General features: G+C 37.5%; 1 protein-coding gene across 4 annotated transcripts in view; it reads right to left on the bottom strand.

Moving 5' to 3' along the window:
- The window catches only part of trim9 (tripartite motif containing 9), a 54,613-nt gene that overhangs the window by 31,489 nt on the left and 5,090 nt on the right, over nt 1-18,034 (bottom strand). For 2 of the 4 annotated variants that reach the window (XM_059353025.1, XM_059353023.1), the window contains exons 2-3: nt 7,176-7,271; nt 3,712-3,834 (exon numbers count right to left, since the gene is read on the bottom strand). In XM_059353025.1, the coding sequence (XP_059209008.1) occupies nt 3,712-3,834; nt 7,176-7,271 (219 nt within the window). Of the gene's footprint in view, nt 1-3,711; nt 3,856-7,175; nt 7,272-18,034 lie in introns of all 4 variants that reach the window. The other 2 variants (XM_059353024.1, XM_059353022.1) reach the window with 1 other exon arrangement.

An 18,034-nucleotide genomic window follows, 5' to 3' on the forward strand; every position in this document is an offset into this window, starting at 1 on the left:
AATGTATAGCATTGTTGAATATTATTTAATAAAGTTGTATGTTTAAAAAAAAAGACACAAAATTATTTAAGAAGACACGAAATTACCAAAAAAAACCCACAAAATGACAAAAAAAAAAGACACAGAATTACCCAAAAATGACATAAAATTACCAAAAAAAAAAAGACAGAATTACCAAAAATAGACACAGTTTTAAGGGTAGTTTTAGGGGGTTATTTTAAAATTGCCCTAGGTTTTACAGGCATTTTTACAGGCGTTTTAGGCCTAAATGGGTTAAGAAAGTAGCTCTCTGGGTACATTTGCTGAGTGGTGAAAAATCAGTGCATAATCCACATAAAAAAGGTCTATTTTCATTCCATCTCAAGAAATGACTATATCAGCCACATTGGTTATCGATTTGTTTTCCACCTCTAAAATCAGTATCGGTCTTAAAAAATCAGTCGGGCTCTACTTTAGATTCAACTGTTAAACTTCCATATCATATAGTGGGATTTTAAGGTTGAGTCTGATGTTTTTTAAGACAAAAATATTTCAAAGTAAAGTTCAAGTATGAAAAGAGATTTAATATCAGGCCCTGAGAAAAGGAATTTGGTGGTTCTCCTTGGCTATAAACTGCAGAGCTCCACTGTATGGATGCTTGAGTGAAGGAGCTTTTGTATTTGCTCAGTGTGACAAACCGCCATAAAACCACCTTCCTCCTCTGCCGTCTCTCTGAACAAACACATGGGTCAGTCCTCCCGATGTGCAGGACAAAAATGAACATGACTCATGTTATTAAGGGCTACTTCGCTTGCCTCCGCAGCTTCAAACAACAAGCTGAACACGTCCCGGTCACCATGGCGACACAGCTTTGGCGTCAGCTTGCAGGACGAGAGGAGCGCGGTGGGAAGCTTTTCCAGAGATGCACAGTCAGCTGCAGCACACTAAATTAGTTTTAATTGATATTTATGATTTTTATGGCTTCTCAGAGCTCTATGTGACTGAATCAGCAGGATTAATCAGGCCACTTCATTAGTTTCTTAATTGGACACGTATAAAATGCATAGCTGGCATTTTGTTTTGCGCAACAATCTGCTTTTCATATGTAAATAAATCCAATCTGAGATGCTGCATACTAAAAATACACTAACATCAGGAGTGCACCGGGACAGAGATGTGTCTCATTTAATTACGGCTGCAGGATGACTTCTGCCACAGAGCCACATGCTAATGAAGCAGAAAGCTTCCCATTGACTGGTCATGTCGGAGCAGAGGGGCTCCAATTACTGGAGGTGCACTCCAGAAAACAAGCCTACCCCCCCTACTGCAGCTGATATCTGCCTCAAATGATCCTCGCTGCCCTCCAGGAGCAGATGAGAAACACAGAACATGTGGAACTGAGAGTTTCTTGCATCACTGACTCTGTGGGAAACTCCTATGATGGAGGCAGTGTCCCCGAGTGAGTAAGTGAGCAGTAAAAAGAATATCAGATCTGTCATGGAGAAATGTGTCTTTCAGGCATTAAGATTCAACACATGGAGGCACAGATCTGTCGGCTGACAGGAGGGATCAGATCTGCTCGGAGATACATTAAAATTCCTCCGTCGAGGAGCGGTGAACGTGTCCGATGTCCCACATTAAACATGCACCCATCACTTAACAGCGAATCAATCATTAACGGAACACATTTTGCAATTTAAGCGTGCAAAATGGCGCCCAAACCTCGGCCCTGCAGCTCTGCAGCTTTCAACCAGTGCCACCTACGGTCTGGGCAATAAAAACAGCAACAGAGGCATTTTACAGCTGCAGCTATAAACATGTCGCAGTGTGTTCCATCCATGGGAAAAAAAGTAATAGCTGGTGTAATTGCGACGGCAAGCACTGAGTGCAATATTTCTGCAGCTGCTGTAAGAGTCAGGTGTTTTATATTCTACCCTGTAAAATGTACAAGTTGTTGACTGGAACATATTTGCAGCTAAATACTAGGAAGAGTACACACAGCTCACAGTCACTGTGTGTCCTCTGTCCTCCAGGACTTGGATTCAGCTCCATGTTTTGTCTGTATGGTTAGGAGTAGTAACTTCCTGGAGTGTCTGGTTGATTGGTAACCTCACAATGATAAAAACACTGCGGGAGGATATAGAGGTGCATCTAAATAAATTAGAATATCATAGAAAAGTTTATTTATGTCAGTAATTCAATTCAAAGGGTGGAAATAACACATTATATAGATCTATTACACACAGAATGAAACATTTCATGTCTTAATTTTAATGATCATGGCCTACATTTAATGAAGACCTAAAATTTAGTGTCTCAAAAAATACCAATAAATGCCAATAAAAACAATGCCAATAAAATACCAATTTTAAAAAGTATGTTTAATATGGAAATGTTGGCTTTTGAAAAGCATGTCCATCTATATGCACTCAATACTTGGTTGGGGCTATTTGACTTGAACTACTGGAAATTGACTTTTCCATCATATTCTAATGTATTGAGATGCACCTGTAAAAGTGGTGCAGATCTGCTCATCTAACCCTTGGCAAGAAAGCAAATAAGGGCAAAAACTAGGCCAAAAATATTGAATTATTGCTTTAATTTTAAGCCCAGTTCACACATTTAAATAGAGAATAAAAGATGAATCCACTAACAGAACTGCACAACCCAGAAAAAACAGCTATAAAATATTCCAGTTGTAACACTCATTGCCTGTAAGTGGTACAAATGTGCAGCAGCGATTGCTTTCCTCTCCTATCTGTGCTGCAGGTTGACAGGTGTAGGGCTGACAGTGACTGAACAGCTCCTCCTTTAAGAGCTTCTTCAATCTGCTAAATGTAAATCAATGAGCTTGTGAGTGATTTATAACCTACTTCCACCGAATGCTAATCTTTGGACACTCTACATATTCCATATCTGGGAAAAAAATAGATGAGAATGTGTGTCAGTGTATGAGCGCGCTCACATGTTGCCTTGCACAGGCTGTGTGTTTCTCAAACCACCTACACGTGTGAAACCTTGATTCTACAGAGCGTCCAAGCGTGAAATTGGATGCTGTACAGCACAAATGTATCTCTCCCTCCTCCTCCTCCTCCTGTTTCTCTCCTGTTGACTCCATCTCTCTGTTATGTCCCTCGCTCAATGTGTTGAAGACGGTGTAAAGACAAATGTGGCACTTAATGTCTCTGAAATCATTGGAAGAAGTACATTTATAGGTTGTTTAATTCTGTGCTGGATCTTAAACCTGAAATGCAAAAATATTCAGAATGGTAGAGTTGAGGAAAAAGCTTTAATAATTTAGATTTGACTCGACAGGCAACCATTTATATAGGATACCATTAATATTTAGATTAATTTCTGTCCTTCCAGGGAGCAATTGCTTTCAGTTCTTGTCAGCAGAGCCAGTATGGAAATGTTTTTTTTACCAATCAAAAAGCCACCATTTGCACCAATTACATCACCCAAAAAATGTCTGAAATACCTAATTCACCACAAATATTGTTGCATTTATTTTTGTCAAGCCTAATTGTTTCAGGCTGTTTATCCATTTTGCACACAAAAGCATTTCATATAACAGCCATATTCACGCTACACTTCTGCTTATTTTTCCTTTTTGGTCAGATTTTTCAACAAAAGTCTATTTCTTTTTGACTTTTGAAAAGGTTGACATCCATGTGACACACTGACATTTACTGTATATGTTATATGTTCTGGCTGGTCGTGCTCACTCACCTTCAGTTTGTGCTCGTGCTCTTTGTTGACTCGAGCCAGCAGCTGGGCCTTGCGTCGGTTCAAGGCGTCGATGAGAGCGTCGCACTGCGCCACCAAACAGGCCTCGAACTCTACTCCGTTCTCCTGCAACACGACAGACAACGGCTGAAAAGAATAAAGCTTCTAAAAAACTAAGTAACTGGAAACTTTTCAATTCAAAATAAACAATATAGAAGAAGACATATACATAATGAGGGAGGAAGTCATGAACACTAATTAACACTGGATTGTGTAGAGAGAATAACATTTATAGCGCACATATTTCATTTCAAAGCATCTTCATCCACATGTCACCTCCAATTCTGCCCTACAAAGCCTAACTGCAACTACATTTTTGGTCGAAATTGAGTTATAACTAAAAATTAACTCCTTGACGTCTGTTATATCGTTATATTATATATCTATTTTAGATTTTAATTTTGCTATATTTCAGAGAAATAATGATATATAAATTGCAGTAACTACCAAATCCAGCTCAAAACCAAAGCAGACCGCAGTAAGTTCACTTACCACAGTTTAGCCTTGTATTTCTTTATTGTGTTGAATAGTGAAGACAAGAATAATAGAAATTATAAGTTTATTTGATAGGGAAATTATTATCTAGATAGTGATTAAGTAAAAGGTAAGATACAATTATATTAAGACTAAAATATTATATTGCTTTATGATATTAAGTCTAAAACACAAATATTTGAATAGAGTTGTTAAACACTTTTAAATACACTTATAACAAATCAATTTGAAAATGTTTATTCACTGAAATTAAAATATAAAAGCTGAAAGAAGACAACAAGTTTGTAGTTACTGCTTCTGTATTTGCATTACTATTAGAACCGTTTACAGCAAAACCAGAGTACAGTAACAACATTTTTGGGGAAAAAAGTAATGAATAAATAATAAATTGTCATGATTTTTAAGCATAAAAATAACATCATCAATACAGGTAGAAATAATAAGAAATAAGAAATAAGTGTCATATCATTTACCTTCCTTTAACTCATTTTGCTGGCCAGTTAAAAAACGCTGAAAAACTTTAAAGCGTTTTTTCTCAGTTTTACCCTTTTCATAGTTACTGCAGTTAGGCTTTGTTGGGCAGAGTAGCCCATTATACGAGGTGGGTGGATATAATCATCAGGAAGCATCAGCACCATGAGTTGACTTGAGAAATGCACATACAATTATGCCTGGAGTTCATTTTCACACATCCCAAATTCCCACTTGTCCTCCTCCTCCTCCCTCTATCCTGCATCTCCCACCTCGATGCTTCTCCCTGGAGCGTCGTCTGACTGTGTGACGATAATCAACGAGGACATTTAATCCCACCTTCCTCCTTTAATCAGCCTCTTAAGCTGACCACAGCTTTGTTTGCACACACAGCAGACGCTCGTCAAAGATGTAAATCTATTCCTGGTCGATTTATTGCACTTAGAGTAAGTACTGTACATGTGATGCCACACGGACATTTACACTTCAATCAATATCTCAATATCTTTCCTCACACATTTAAACTGAACTGCAGCTTGTTGCACCAGCTGTGCATCAATTCAAACTTATCCTAGTTTTGATATTTAAAACAAAAAAAAACTTAAGATCTACTTCTTTTGTTTGGCTTTTAACTGTATTATCTATCTATTAATTTATTGTTGTTTTTTTCTTTTATTGTTTTAGTCAGGCTTTTAATAGAGCTTGATTTATTTCTATATCTGTCTTTTTTGTGTTGTCTTTAATTGAGTTTTATAATAATGGCAATAATAATATTTTGTTAAAAAAAAATTCACAGTTTAATTTTTTATTGTTTTAGTTAATTAATAACAATGTAATCTTCGTATATGCTGCTGCCTGGTATTTCCTCACCGTTTATAGTTGAGATTAAAAAATAGTGTTTGCTCAGTTCTTGTTTGAAATTGTTATTGAATGCTGTTCTTTTTAATCATGAATCACTTATTGTTTGGTTTACTGGTGGGCGGATGGTGTTTGTGTGTGTGTGTGTGTGTGTGTGTGTGTGTGGAGGGGGGTTGAATTTTGTGAAACATGTTGTGTTACATTTTATTTGTATGAAAAATGCTATACAAATAAAGTCCGATTGATAGACAACTAAATAGTTACACATGCTCCTTGGGTAGGTGTCAATCAAGTATTGTCACAGAATTATACTCATATAGCTAAAAGAGCAGATTTCTGACACACAACAAATGTTTTTTCATGAACTGCATGCCACACAAAAAAATGGGCGTTGGGATTGGGGGATTGTATTTTCAATTTCATTTTTGAAATTTATTTTTGTGATTTTTAAATTTGTAGTTATCATTGGTATTTTACATACATATCTAATTGCATATACATTAAAAAAAACTAATATAAATATATACAGTGCTTAACAAATATATTAGACCCCCTGTCATAAAAACGAGGAAACATAAATATTTCTAAAATCTTTCAAAAGCTTATTTAAAACTAAAAAAATAACAAACTGAATTCACCTTTTTATACCCATATTTGAGCCGTATTTTATTTAAGCATAACATTCAACCACCAATTTTTCTTTTCAGGAATGCAAGTAAATGACTATAATTTGACATCTTAATCAATAAATAATAATGTGCTTTACTATTTTTAGTTTTTTTGAAAAACAGTACATTTGAAAATTCATGGATAACAATAATATTGATATTTTAGCGTTAAAAATATAATTTGGGTTAAAGAGCTTCTACATTCTGGTGAATTAACATTACAGAAACATAAAAATGATTTTGGTAATTACCAATGCTGTTAATTTAGGACAGCTGTGGCATAAACTGGTGGTCTAATACTAAGCACTGCAAATATGCACAATAACGATGAAACTCTTTGATCACTGATTGGCTAATTACTTTAGTTTACATCTAAACTAGTTACATTATGCACCAAGTAGTCGTGGTGCAACCACTTGTAAGTAGCTGATTTAGTTTCAAACTAACTAGTAGTTACTAAGCCTCTAGTATCGACTTAAAACCCTGACCGAGGAGAATACTTACACATCGCTGGTGCAACACGGTGCTGAAACTTGCAGCAGCTCTGCTGTTAGAATGGCGATGCATCAGTATTATTGAATGCAGCTTTTAATAATTTCCAGCTTTCTTAACATCCTGACAGTTTGTTTCTGATCCACTGTCCAAATATGAAATAATTTCCATCATAAATGCATTTTAGTACAACTTCAGACTTTATCATCCTACATGCTGACTATGACAAATGACTATAGCCCAAGCCAGGGATTACAAAATGTTAACAGTGAGATAATACGATAAGTGATGAGTGACCAGTGTGGGATCACAGAGGGGGATGAGAGACGGGAACAAACAGCCAAGACGAGTCAGTGCACTGTGACTGTGATGGAGGATGCAGAGGGTGCAGCAGCAGTTGTCTGCATGTGTGTAATAAAGTACCTGGATGTGCTGCACCATGTTTCTCAGCTGAACCAGGAACTCTTTGGCCTCAGTGGCTCGGTCTGACAGGTCGTTGAGAGCCTGAGACAGCTGACCCTGTGCACAGAATAGAGAGAGGACATTAGAGATGCAGCAGCAGCAGCAGTCGGGTGGCTTTGTACTGCATTCAAATAACAACAAACACTCCATTTTAAACAGGTGCTCAATACTCAGGACCAAAAATATATTTATTTAGAAATCATCAGCAGGACAAGAATCCTATTTAAGGATTCAGTCATGCATGGAGGTTTTGGGCAGACGCCCTCCTGCATGGTGCACGGCAATAATGTAACAGTCAGAGACATGAAACAACACAGTAAACAGGAAGTGCCATACTCCAAAGTACAACAATAAACAGAATAATGCTTTAGTGATTCTGTGAGATTCCAAAACTTTCTTTTCACCATTTTCAAACAATTCCTATTGGAGGTATTAACAGTATTTGAATGCTACAGGACTGTACTTTCAGAGTTGAGACGTATATATTTAGTGTCTGATATCTACTTATATAATTAGGGTATAGCAGGAAATGAGAAAAGGGACAAAATGTATTTAAAAACATCCTTTTTCATCTTTTTCTGTTCTTGTACAACATTTTGTAAACTCATCTTGCACTCTGGGGGCAATAACAAGGATTTAATCAAATAAAATTTAATCCTGTTTTTTGGGAAATAAAGCCAACCTCTTTAATCATACAAAAGCTTAAGGTAACATAGAGCTAAGATTATAATTATAATAATGAGTTTATGTAAAGTAACAGTCTGTAGCACTGTGCTGAGACAAATTTCCCCTCTGGGACAGTGAAGTTCACTCTGCTTTCCTCCACTCCTTTCCTCTACTAAATTCAATTATCAGTTGAAGTCATATTTCTGACAAAATCTCAGACATTCTTTAGTTCCAGCTACTAAATTGTGATGTTTGTGTGAATAAACAGCTGGTTGGACAAAACCAGCTTAAAGGAGACCAGGCATTATTCACAGACCAAATAATAAATCAATAAAGAAAATAATCTGCAATTTAATCAATGATTATTGCAGCTTTGATAGCATGCTTTATCCCAAGACTGAAGCATGTATAGCTTGACACCCAACATTAAATCTGGGTCTTCCTCTTTGTAAGTGCGAAGAAAGATTTTGTAGGTTTATAGTTTTTCCCTTTTAACTCTCGACTTAAGTAAATAAAACCCACATGTAAACCATGTAAGAAAAACACATTAAAGACATTTAGGATTGACAGGAAGGACACAGCATGAGATTCCAGGCAGCTCCGTTTTTTTTAAATGCAGATTCCCAGGCCAGTGTGTCCTGTTCAGTTCAAAGTACTTGGCATAAAAACTCCATGCAGGCGTCCTGCTGTGAAAATCTCCGAACTCTAAATTTGTCCGTTTTTAAGTTTTGGATGAACTCAAAATGGTCAACTTCCAAACAAAGCTGCTTTTCATCGCTGCTGAGAAACTGACATTTTGAAGAGTGGAAGTTTTCACCCCTGAGACAAAATGAACCGACAGCCTTATTCTCACACACAAAATGACATTTATAACTAAAACTAAGATGATTTGTGTACAATGAAGCACTTGACTGTTGCATGGTTTTATAATTGGATCACAGTCCCCGGTCATGCAGAGCAGAGCTCTCTGCATGTGACGGGAAATACCATAGCTTTGGATGTGTGCGTGATGACACACAAATGCTCCTGTTTGGATAGCAGGGGAAAAGAGACTTGGTGCATGTGAAGCGAGGTTGTGTGAACAAGGAGGTGACAGAGCGAGAGGACGCGGCCTGACCCTGTGGGAACCTCGTTTGGTTGAGTGAACAACCGTCAACTTGGGGGAGCGTATTGTCTTCTGGGAGGAAAAGAGGGGACTGGGCGTTATCGGGGAAAAAGATAGAAAATCACTTCAACTCCGGAAGAGAGCAATAAAACCTAAAACTAGCTGATACAGTGAAAAACACTGTGAAAACAACTCTGTGTCAACGCGGCTCCTGGAATCTGACGTTAGCCGGTCAAATGGGAATCTGTCTGCGGGGGCGAGCCGCTGACCTTTGACCTCTGCGTTTGGGAAACCATGACAGCTGCCGCTAACATGAGTCTACTGCACCAAGGGACAGTCTGAGCTGGTAACAGCTGAGCAAAGACTGCAATGTAAACTTTCCCGATTGTGTAGGACTTCCTCTTTGTTAACTTGGGACTCATATTTCTACGCCTCAAGAGATCTGCATGCCGGAAAATGTACCAACTGTGTTTTCTCCCATGTTGGTTTGTTTGTCACGAGGATATTTCCCAAACCTGTGGACAGACTTTCAAGGACAAATAGGCCTTTATTAATTGTACAGCTAAAGCTTCTGATCTGTTCATTATGGAATAATTTAGTGTATAAAATCAAGATGCAAATGCCAGAGCCCTTGTTTTGTCTGACTAACCATCTAAAACCAAAACTAAACTAAAATGTTCACATTAATGGAGCAAAGTTGCAAATGAGGTCACTAGATGGCTTAAATGATTAATTGATTGACTAAAGTTTGTGCATGGAAGCTCCTTCTCAATTTTTTTACATTCATACTAGCCAAAATCTTTGTTGATCAAATCATTTCAGCACTAATGAAACTGATGTAGTGTGGATAGAATCAATTAACATAACTTAAAAAGCAAGTTTTGATGGCCGAAGTTGGAGAATTTTTTAGCTTTGATGTGGGTTCACACACTCCTTCTACTTATAAATTATCTTGAAGGAAAAGTTTGACATTTTGAAAAAAATCCTTATCAATTTAATTGAGGGCAGCTCCGTCCAAATATTAAAAAAAATTCTACCTTTCAGCATCATTGAAGCATTAGGCATCATCAGGAGACATTAACACAGAGAGACATAAACTCAGATATAATGTGCTAATTTGAGCCGGACTAGCAGTTTCTCTCTGTTTTCAGTGTTTATGCTAAGCTAAGCTAAATGGCTTCATAATTACCCTACAGACGTTGTCAATCTTCTCGGCAAGAAAGCAAATAAGCACATTTTTTTTCCGCAAATGTCAAAATATTCCTGAAAGGAAGGATTAAGATATATATTATAATTTCTATATTACCTGAGAGGAAACACATTGGAAGGGAAGAAACGAGCACATCGAAATCCAAAATAGTGAAAACAAAAGCACAGAATTCACGTCCTTGCCTCCTGATGTATTAGGATACTCCGGGTCAGCCTCATTTCCTGAGATGAGACGACTTCTGAGTCTGTGATATTAAGCTCCACTTCAGTGCGTTTAAAGAAGCAGCCAATCACACTCAGGTCATCCAAAGCGTGCCCTCAGACTCTGCTGGTGTCAGTACGGATCAGCCGGGTCACTCACACCTGCCCTTTCAGCTTGTCCCAAATTGAAGTTCATTTTCCCTTCCAGCCTTCTCATTTTCCTCTCTGTGATAACAGCGATGGACACTGAGGGAGCTCCTGCCTTCGCATCACCCAGTTAACAGTCAGCGTGCGTTCAGTGACAGAGCAGATGAAATGAAAAGCACTTGATTGTCTGGAGGCGTTTTTCCGCAGTGTCTGTTCGAGAGCCTGCAGAGCTCAGTCCTCAAAACCGGGTCAAAACGTGCCACGAAAGTAGAGCTCGTTTTATTTCTGCACAGCTCACGGCTAACTTCCTGCTCGGGAAAGACAACAGTGCCATGGCCGACGGGTCGGCATATGGAAAGACAGACTTTAGTGAGAAATGTGAAGAGCATTTCAGGGCCGACACCAAAGCATCACAGTTTGAGATTTGAAGGGCGAAGCTACTTTTCTCACATGATTTTCTAAATCTAAAATTTTAGTAAATAGGTACAAAGCCGAGCTTCTTCGAGCCTACAACTAGAAATGACGCTATGATGCTAAGCTAGCTATTTCTGTCAGCTTTAGCTACCATTACCAAATTAAATGATGATTCAGTTGGCTGAAAACTTCAGCTGACTTATTATTTTTTCATCTGACTGTACTTTTATTTAATTTGACAAAAAAGTTTGTAAAAAAAAGTTTTAGGAACCACCATAATGTTAATTTACGTCAGTATCATATCAGAAACAAAGCTAAATATGGCCTCTAAATGTTTCATAAAATATATTACAGGCCCTATAAAAACTGCTGTTATCTGCTGTAGGTTGTAAGCTAGCTAGCCGGAGATGCTATTAGCAGACAAACAAACTGTTTATCAATTCCTTTTTGTTTGTGTTTGACTGGTACTGTACATATTTCTGGCCTAACTGTACTCCAAGAATCTCATGACTGCTGTGTCCATTGCTTTTTATTTTGAGTGAAGAAGTTCTGGTGTCCTCATGACTCCTACATTATTAACAATGAGTCATAACAAACATAATTTCCGTAAATTGATACATTATAATACAGTTCCCGTCAAAAGTTTGGACGAACCTTTTCATTCAATGTTTTTTCTTTATTTTATTTTTATTATTTTCAACACTAGATTAATATAAAATACATCAAAACTATGAAAGACCACATATGGAATTATGTAATTAAAAAAAAGTTAAACAAACCAGAATATGTTTTAGATTTTAGATTCTTTGAAGTATCCACCTTTTGTTTTGATGGCAGCTTTGCACACTGCTCAGTTGGATGGTTTTCAGTTAACAGATGCACCTTGTCAAAAGTTAATTTATGGGATTTCTTGCCTTCTGAATGTGTTTGAGACCATCAAAGCAAAAGGTGGCTACTTTGAAGAATGTCTCCATGTGTTCCATCATAGTTTTGATGTCTTTAATATTGATTTACAATGTCGAAAATGACTGCTACTATCCCTGTCCTATCCCTTCACCAATCAGCTGTCCAACCTCTGCCCTTGTGTTTTATGTATTGAAAAGGCTAAAAAAAAAAGACACCACCCTTCAAACTCTTAGCAAACGGTCAATTGTGGGCAACATGAATAGATTTCTATCATTCCTAGAATGATTGATGAGAACTATTAGCAATGAGAGAGCTTTTCTTGTTTATTTTGCTACATTTCTCCAACTTGCATGAATGCCGAGTGGCTTGTTCAGAGACAGTTGAAGCGTCATGCAACATAAGTGTAGAGAAGAGGATGTTGGAATGTTTGCAAAGAGCTACAGAGGATTTGTTGAGGTGGTGGGGGGTTTAGGATGTCCTGCTATTTGGGAGTACTAATCATCTCAGTAATTAAGCCGAGTGGGAACACGTGCATGGCATGAATAATTCACAAGTGGCTCCAGGGCCGTTCGGCGTGTTTCATTTTCTCTCTGCGGCCGAGCGAACTCGCCAATCTGTCACAGGAAAGCGCGGATGTCAGAGCAGCGTCAGAGCCAATTTGGATTAAAGCCCCCACTAGGAAGTGGGAAGTGCAAGGAAAGGAGGAGGTAGGTGTAATGTCACTGCTAAGCTCTTAAAGCTGCAGCAGAGGCAAAGCATTGCTCTTCAAGCTAATTAAAAAACACATACATAAAATGCTTCCACGGTAAAGATAGATTTTGAGTTCCCGTAACCTACTTTGAAAAAGTGAAGGGGATTTTTTCTTTCTCAGAGCTTCAGGGTTACTTTCTGTAGTTTTCCTAAACAGTCTCTTTAGCCTAAATTAATCCTGTGTGTAATACACAGTGATTTGGTTACACACTGTAAACAGACTTAAAATCAGGGTAAGGTCAACTTCTGGTGACAGAAAACACCAAATAAACAACTTCCAGTGAAGCCCTGCGATGAAAGAAAGTGAGAATGAATGTCATTTTGCACAGCTTGATTACTGATTGTGTTTCCCCCCACAGTTATCCGTAACCAGAGACTCTAACATGAAAGGTTGCGGTTGTTTACAGGCACTGCGGCAGTCCTCAGAGAATACAGTTTGAAATATTAAGCAGGCGACTTGATGATATTTACCGTCTTGGGAACCTTTCTGTTGTTAAAAATTAAGCGCTTACATCTTCCAACATGCTGCAAGAGTTAAGATTTGGCCAGATTGTGATACTCCTCCGTGTTTAACAAGATCCTAAGTGGCTGGTGCATTATTCATCGCTTATATCTGCCGTCATCAATAATGCAGAAGAAGTCGTTAACTATCCACACAAAGAAAGCTATGAAACTCAGATATGAAAAAAAAAAGGGGGCCACAGTTTCTGCATGTGAGAAACAGATTCCTTATTTGACGGACACCTGGGACAGCACAGCAGGAAATGGGGCAGAAGTGATCTATTCTTGTCAGTGCTAGATTTATCTGGGGAGGGCGTCTTCTGCACATGATTATTTTGAAAGGACGAAAAGAGACTTCCTGTCGATCATAAAACTAACTCACATGAGATTAAACTGTAAAGATAACGTTAAGGAGTTCAATGTTTTATGTTTAAGCCCCCAAAGAGGCATGAGGTTAGTTTTCACAGTAATCTTACATATTAAAATGTGTTTTGTGTTTAAATAAGTTTTGGATAAAATTAAACCTAGTAACTCATGCTAGCAAGGTTTGATACAGTTAGCTAGTTTTGCTCAAATTAATACTCTTGTATTTCTGTGTGTTTTATAATTGTTATTGCAACTTTCAGTTTGCAAGCTGAAGCTTTATCCAACTTAATTCTCAACTTATTGGCTTATTGACGTACGGCCGCAGAACTAAACGATCGTCCGTGTTTCAGTTCAGTGAGTACTGGTACTCAGTCAGGGATAAAAATTAAATTAAAAAAAATGCACAGATCGATTAAAAATTCCACGTGATCGACCAAATTCTTAAAGACCATTAATCGATCATCGATTAATTATTCCCATCCCTAGTTAGAACAGCAACATGTTGTATTTGTACAGTAAACCTTTATTACATGTCGCTGCCAGTCACCCCTAACTTTTGTCATCTCATGAATAAAGGCATACAATTCTTACAAAAAAGGATGCTTCTGCCACTTTTTGGACTTAAAATTTAAGCTTTAAGACCTTAAGGGGTTAAAAAAGCTTTTGTAAATATTTGCACAAATAGAGGACCAACTAACTACCAACGACTGAGTTTCTTTTTCCTGGTATACCTGTCTTTATCAGTGTTAAAAGGAGCAGTTTAGTCTTAAAGTTTAGCCATTTTCCATGGTTTTCTCGATCATGATTTTGGTTATTATCAAGAAAACCATGGAAAATGCCTCGATATCAGCTCTTAAATTAAACTCTTATGATCTATTTTTGCTGTTACCATTATATTTGTCCAAACAAATGTACCTTTAGTTGAACCAGGCATCAAAATGAACATGAAATTGAAGATAACAAGGCTGGTCTAATAATTTTTTCTATGACTGTACGTGGTGTCCCAATATGCACTCCCAACAGCCAATCAGAAACAGGAGTTTCCTGTTGCCATGGGAGATCAGGCTGCGTTCTTAAACTGTCCACTTGAACCTCCGAGATCATGGATATAAATACATGTACGATTTCTACCCTGTAAATTCTTGATTGTCTTTCAGTCAGAACAGACTGAGGATAATTACATCAGTTCCTCTTCTAAGTTTGTAACCTTATCATCCAAATCACAACAATGACGCTGATGAGGATTTTGCTGATGATAATTACGGTGATGACGATGATGAAAACAGCCTCACTGCAGGCTTTAACCTGTCCTCATCATCTCTGCTGCACAGCTTTCAGGTTGAGCAAACTTTCTTACGCAACTGATGTCCTCATTTAATGTGGGCTGCTGCTGCTGCTGCTGTGTTAGGGCAGCCAGATGTGACGGAGCATGATAAATTATTCTGTTTTAAAATCCTCTGAAAAATCTGATAACTTTCCTTCCTGGTTTGGACTCATTTCAGAAAAGAAGAGAAAAAAAACGTCCTTTCTTTCTTTCCCACTCGGGCCACAAAGGGAAAACTGGCACATTGGAGTTTTGAGGCGTTTATCTCTCTCCGGTTCCACGCCTGGAGCAAATTGAAATATTCAGCCAGAATGTGTTCCCACCCAGAAAAGTTATATAAAAATATGTCAAAACAAAAACACCTTCAGTGCATGAGCAAATGCTTTCCATGTTGGACCCAAGACGACAAGATGACACCAGACTGGACATGAAATATTCTCGATGAGACATTCAGCGTCGCTCTGCCTCTATTTTCCTGCCGTTTAACTTCCTCTCTTTGGGCATTCTGGGTCATCCTGTCGCTCTCATTTTCCTCTTCTTTATCTCCCTCTTTCATTAACATTTACACAGCTAATCTCTTTACATGGCAGCTCGAGGGGTAAATATCACCGCCTGTAATGGAGCAGCGTCAACCTAAACGGCTTTGAGTCATCCGAGGCCCCCCCACTGTGAAATTTCATTCTCTATAACCCTCTGTCCCGCCTTTGTCCTCCCTCTCATCCCTGTATCAGTCTGCTATCATCAACAATCAAGCAAATGTGTCTTTTATCTGCACAGAATTTAGATGGCAATAACGACATACTTAAAGATTTAGTCCATGTTGTCACCACAGGCTGCTGGCTGACTGACTCGTTAATAATGTAGGACTCATGAGGACACCAGGACTTATTCACTCGATAGAAAAAGCAATGGACACAGCAGTCATGGAGCAACTTAAATGCTGGAGGGGCCACAATTTTTCATGGACACTACCAAAAGGGCCACATATAGGGCCAAAAGGGCCACAAACCGCAATTTTAAATATGTTTACAGTGCAGTATCTTAACATTTTTCATGCTCAAATGCATGTCTAACAGTATAAATATGAATACAAAAGGTTTGAAGGAAATTAAAACAATAACCACTGTGATTTTTTTAGTGCAAGAACAGCAGACCAACATTAATTGCAAGTAGTAATTTTGTGCATTTTTACACTGCACTTTTAAGATTTCATGCTCAAATGCATGTAGTTGTACTGAGGGCCACTTCTAGTGAGGGTGCGGGCCGTATGCGGCCCCCGGGCCTCCAGTTGCCCATCCCTGAGCTAGGCCATAACTATAGTCATGAAAACAATATGAGACCACAATTTTTCTTGTTCTTGCTGTTTGTTGATAATAACCGAAATCATTATCAAGAAAATCATGGAAAATGGCTAGATATCAGTTCTTGAATTAAACTCTTATGAGCTATTTTTGTTGTTATCATTTTATTTGTCCAAACAAATGAACCTAGTTGTACCAGGCATTAAAATTAAGAAAACAAGGGTGGTCTATTCACTTTTTCCATGACTGTATGTACAGTACCAGTCATTTTTGACATTGTAGATGAATATTAAAGACATCAAATCTATGATGAACACGTGGACACATTCTTCAAAGTAGCCACCTGTTGCTTTGATGGTCTTAAACACATCAAGAAGGCAAGAAATCCCATAAACTAACTTTTGACAAGGTGCACCATCCAGGTGATCACCTCATGAATCTGACTGAGAGAATACCAGAAATGTGCAAAGCTGTCATCAAAACAAAAGGTGGATACTTCAAAGAATCTAAAATATAAAACATATTCTGGTTTGTTTCATACGTTTTTTACCTATATAATTCCATATGTGTTCTTTCATAGTTGTGATGTCTTCAATATTAATCTACAGTGTTAAAAATAATGGGGGAAAAAACAGTGGTGGAAGAAGTATTCAAACCCTTTACTTAAGTAAAAGTACTAATATCACACTGTGAAATTACTCCAAGACAAGTTAAAGTCCTGCATTCAAAACTTACTGGAGTAAAAGTACGAAAGTATCAGCACCAAAATGTAGTTAAAGTATCAAAAGTAAAAGTACTCCTTATGCAGAATGGACCCACTCAGATTGATGCATTTAAGCAGCATTTTAATTTCCTCAAGATAGGACTGATTTTAACTACTTAATATACTGTTATGATGTTTCATTTAAAAAATATCTAATCACTTAAAATGTATAATGTTTTTATGTTAAATCTTGACCTGAAAAGTACCTAAAGCTGTCAGCTAAATGTAGTGGAATAAAAAGTACAATAATTGCCGCAAAATGTAGCGGAGTAGAAGTATAAAGTTATATAAAATGGAAATACTCAAGTAAAGTACAAGTACCTCAAAATTATACTTAAGTACAGTACTTGAGTAAATGTACTTTCCACCACTGGAAGAAATAAATAAAAAACATTGAATGAGAAGGTGCATCCAAACTTTTGACTGGTACTGTATAATAATGTATCAATTTGCGTAAATTATGAATATGTTTAAGTAATAATCATGGAGGTTTCAACCAACCGATCATCCCACAATCGAGTCAAAAAAGTCTAGGATCTTATATTGTCCATACTATAACATATCAGAAATTAGTTGAAATTTAGCCAAGACAAGTGATAAAATATATATAAGTTGTCATGGAGGTAAATATGACACTTAATTCTTATATGTGAGTGGGTGATAACTTTTTTTCTCCTACTTATTATTTTGAAATGGGTTCAAAAATTGTATTTATAACTATTGGCAGGGCTCACACAAGTCTGTGTCATATAATCTGTTGAAAGATCATTTTTTAAATACTGTCTAGTAAAGTAGCATTAATATATATAGGCCACTAGGTGACAATGGAACAAGCTGTAAAAACATCATTGTTATTTTATCTCCAAGTCCAATATTCACTCTCTTCATAGGTCTGGTCAGGTCTTCACCAGTTTCCAAACAAAATATCTGTCTCTTTTACTGCTAAATGCTGTACTAGCTGGATGCTAACCGTGTCTGTCTGCTGTACAGTCGGTTTATCAGATCGGTTTCGCTAAAAACAGGTCAATTGAAGTATTGATGCAGCCGTTATGTTTTGATTAAAGTTGCAGAAGCCTGTGGTGGAAGCATGTGACAGGATGACAAAAAATTATTTCGGTCAGCGACTTCTAATCTCAGTATCTGCAAATGTTAAATGGTAAAACTGGC

This window comes from Centropristis striata, chromosome 16 (genome assembly GCF_030273125.1).
Source record: "Centropristis striata isolate RG_2023a ecotype Rhode Island chromosome 16, C.striata_1.0, whole genome shotgun sequence".
Classification (NCBI taxonomy): Eukaryota; Metazoa; Chordata; class Actinopteri; order Perciformes; family Serranidae; genus Centropristis; species Centropristis striata.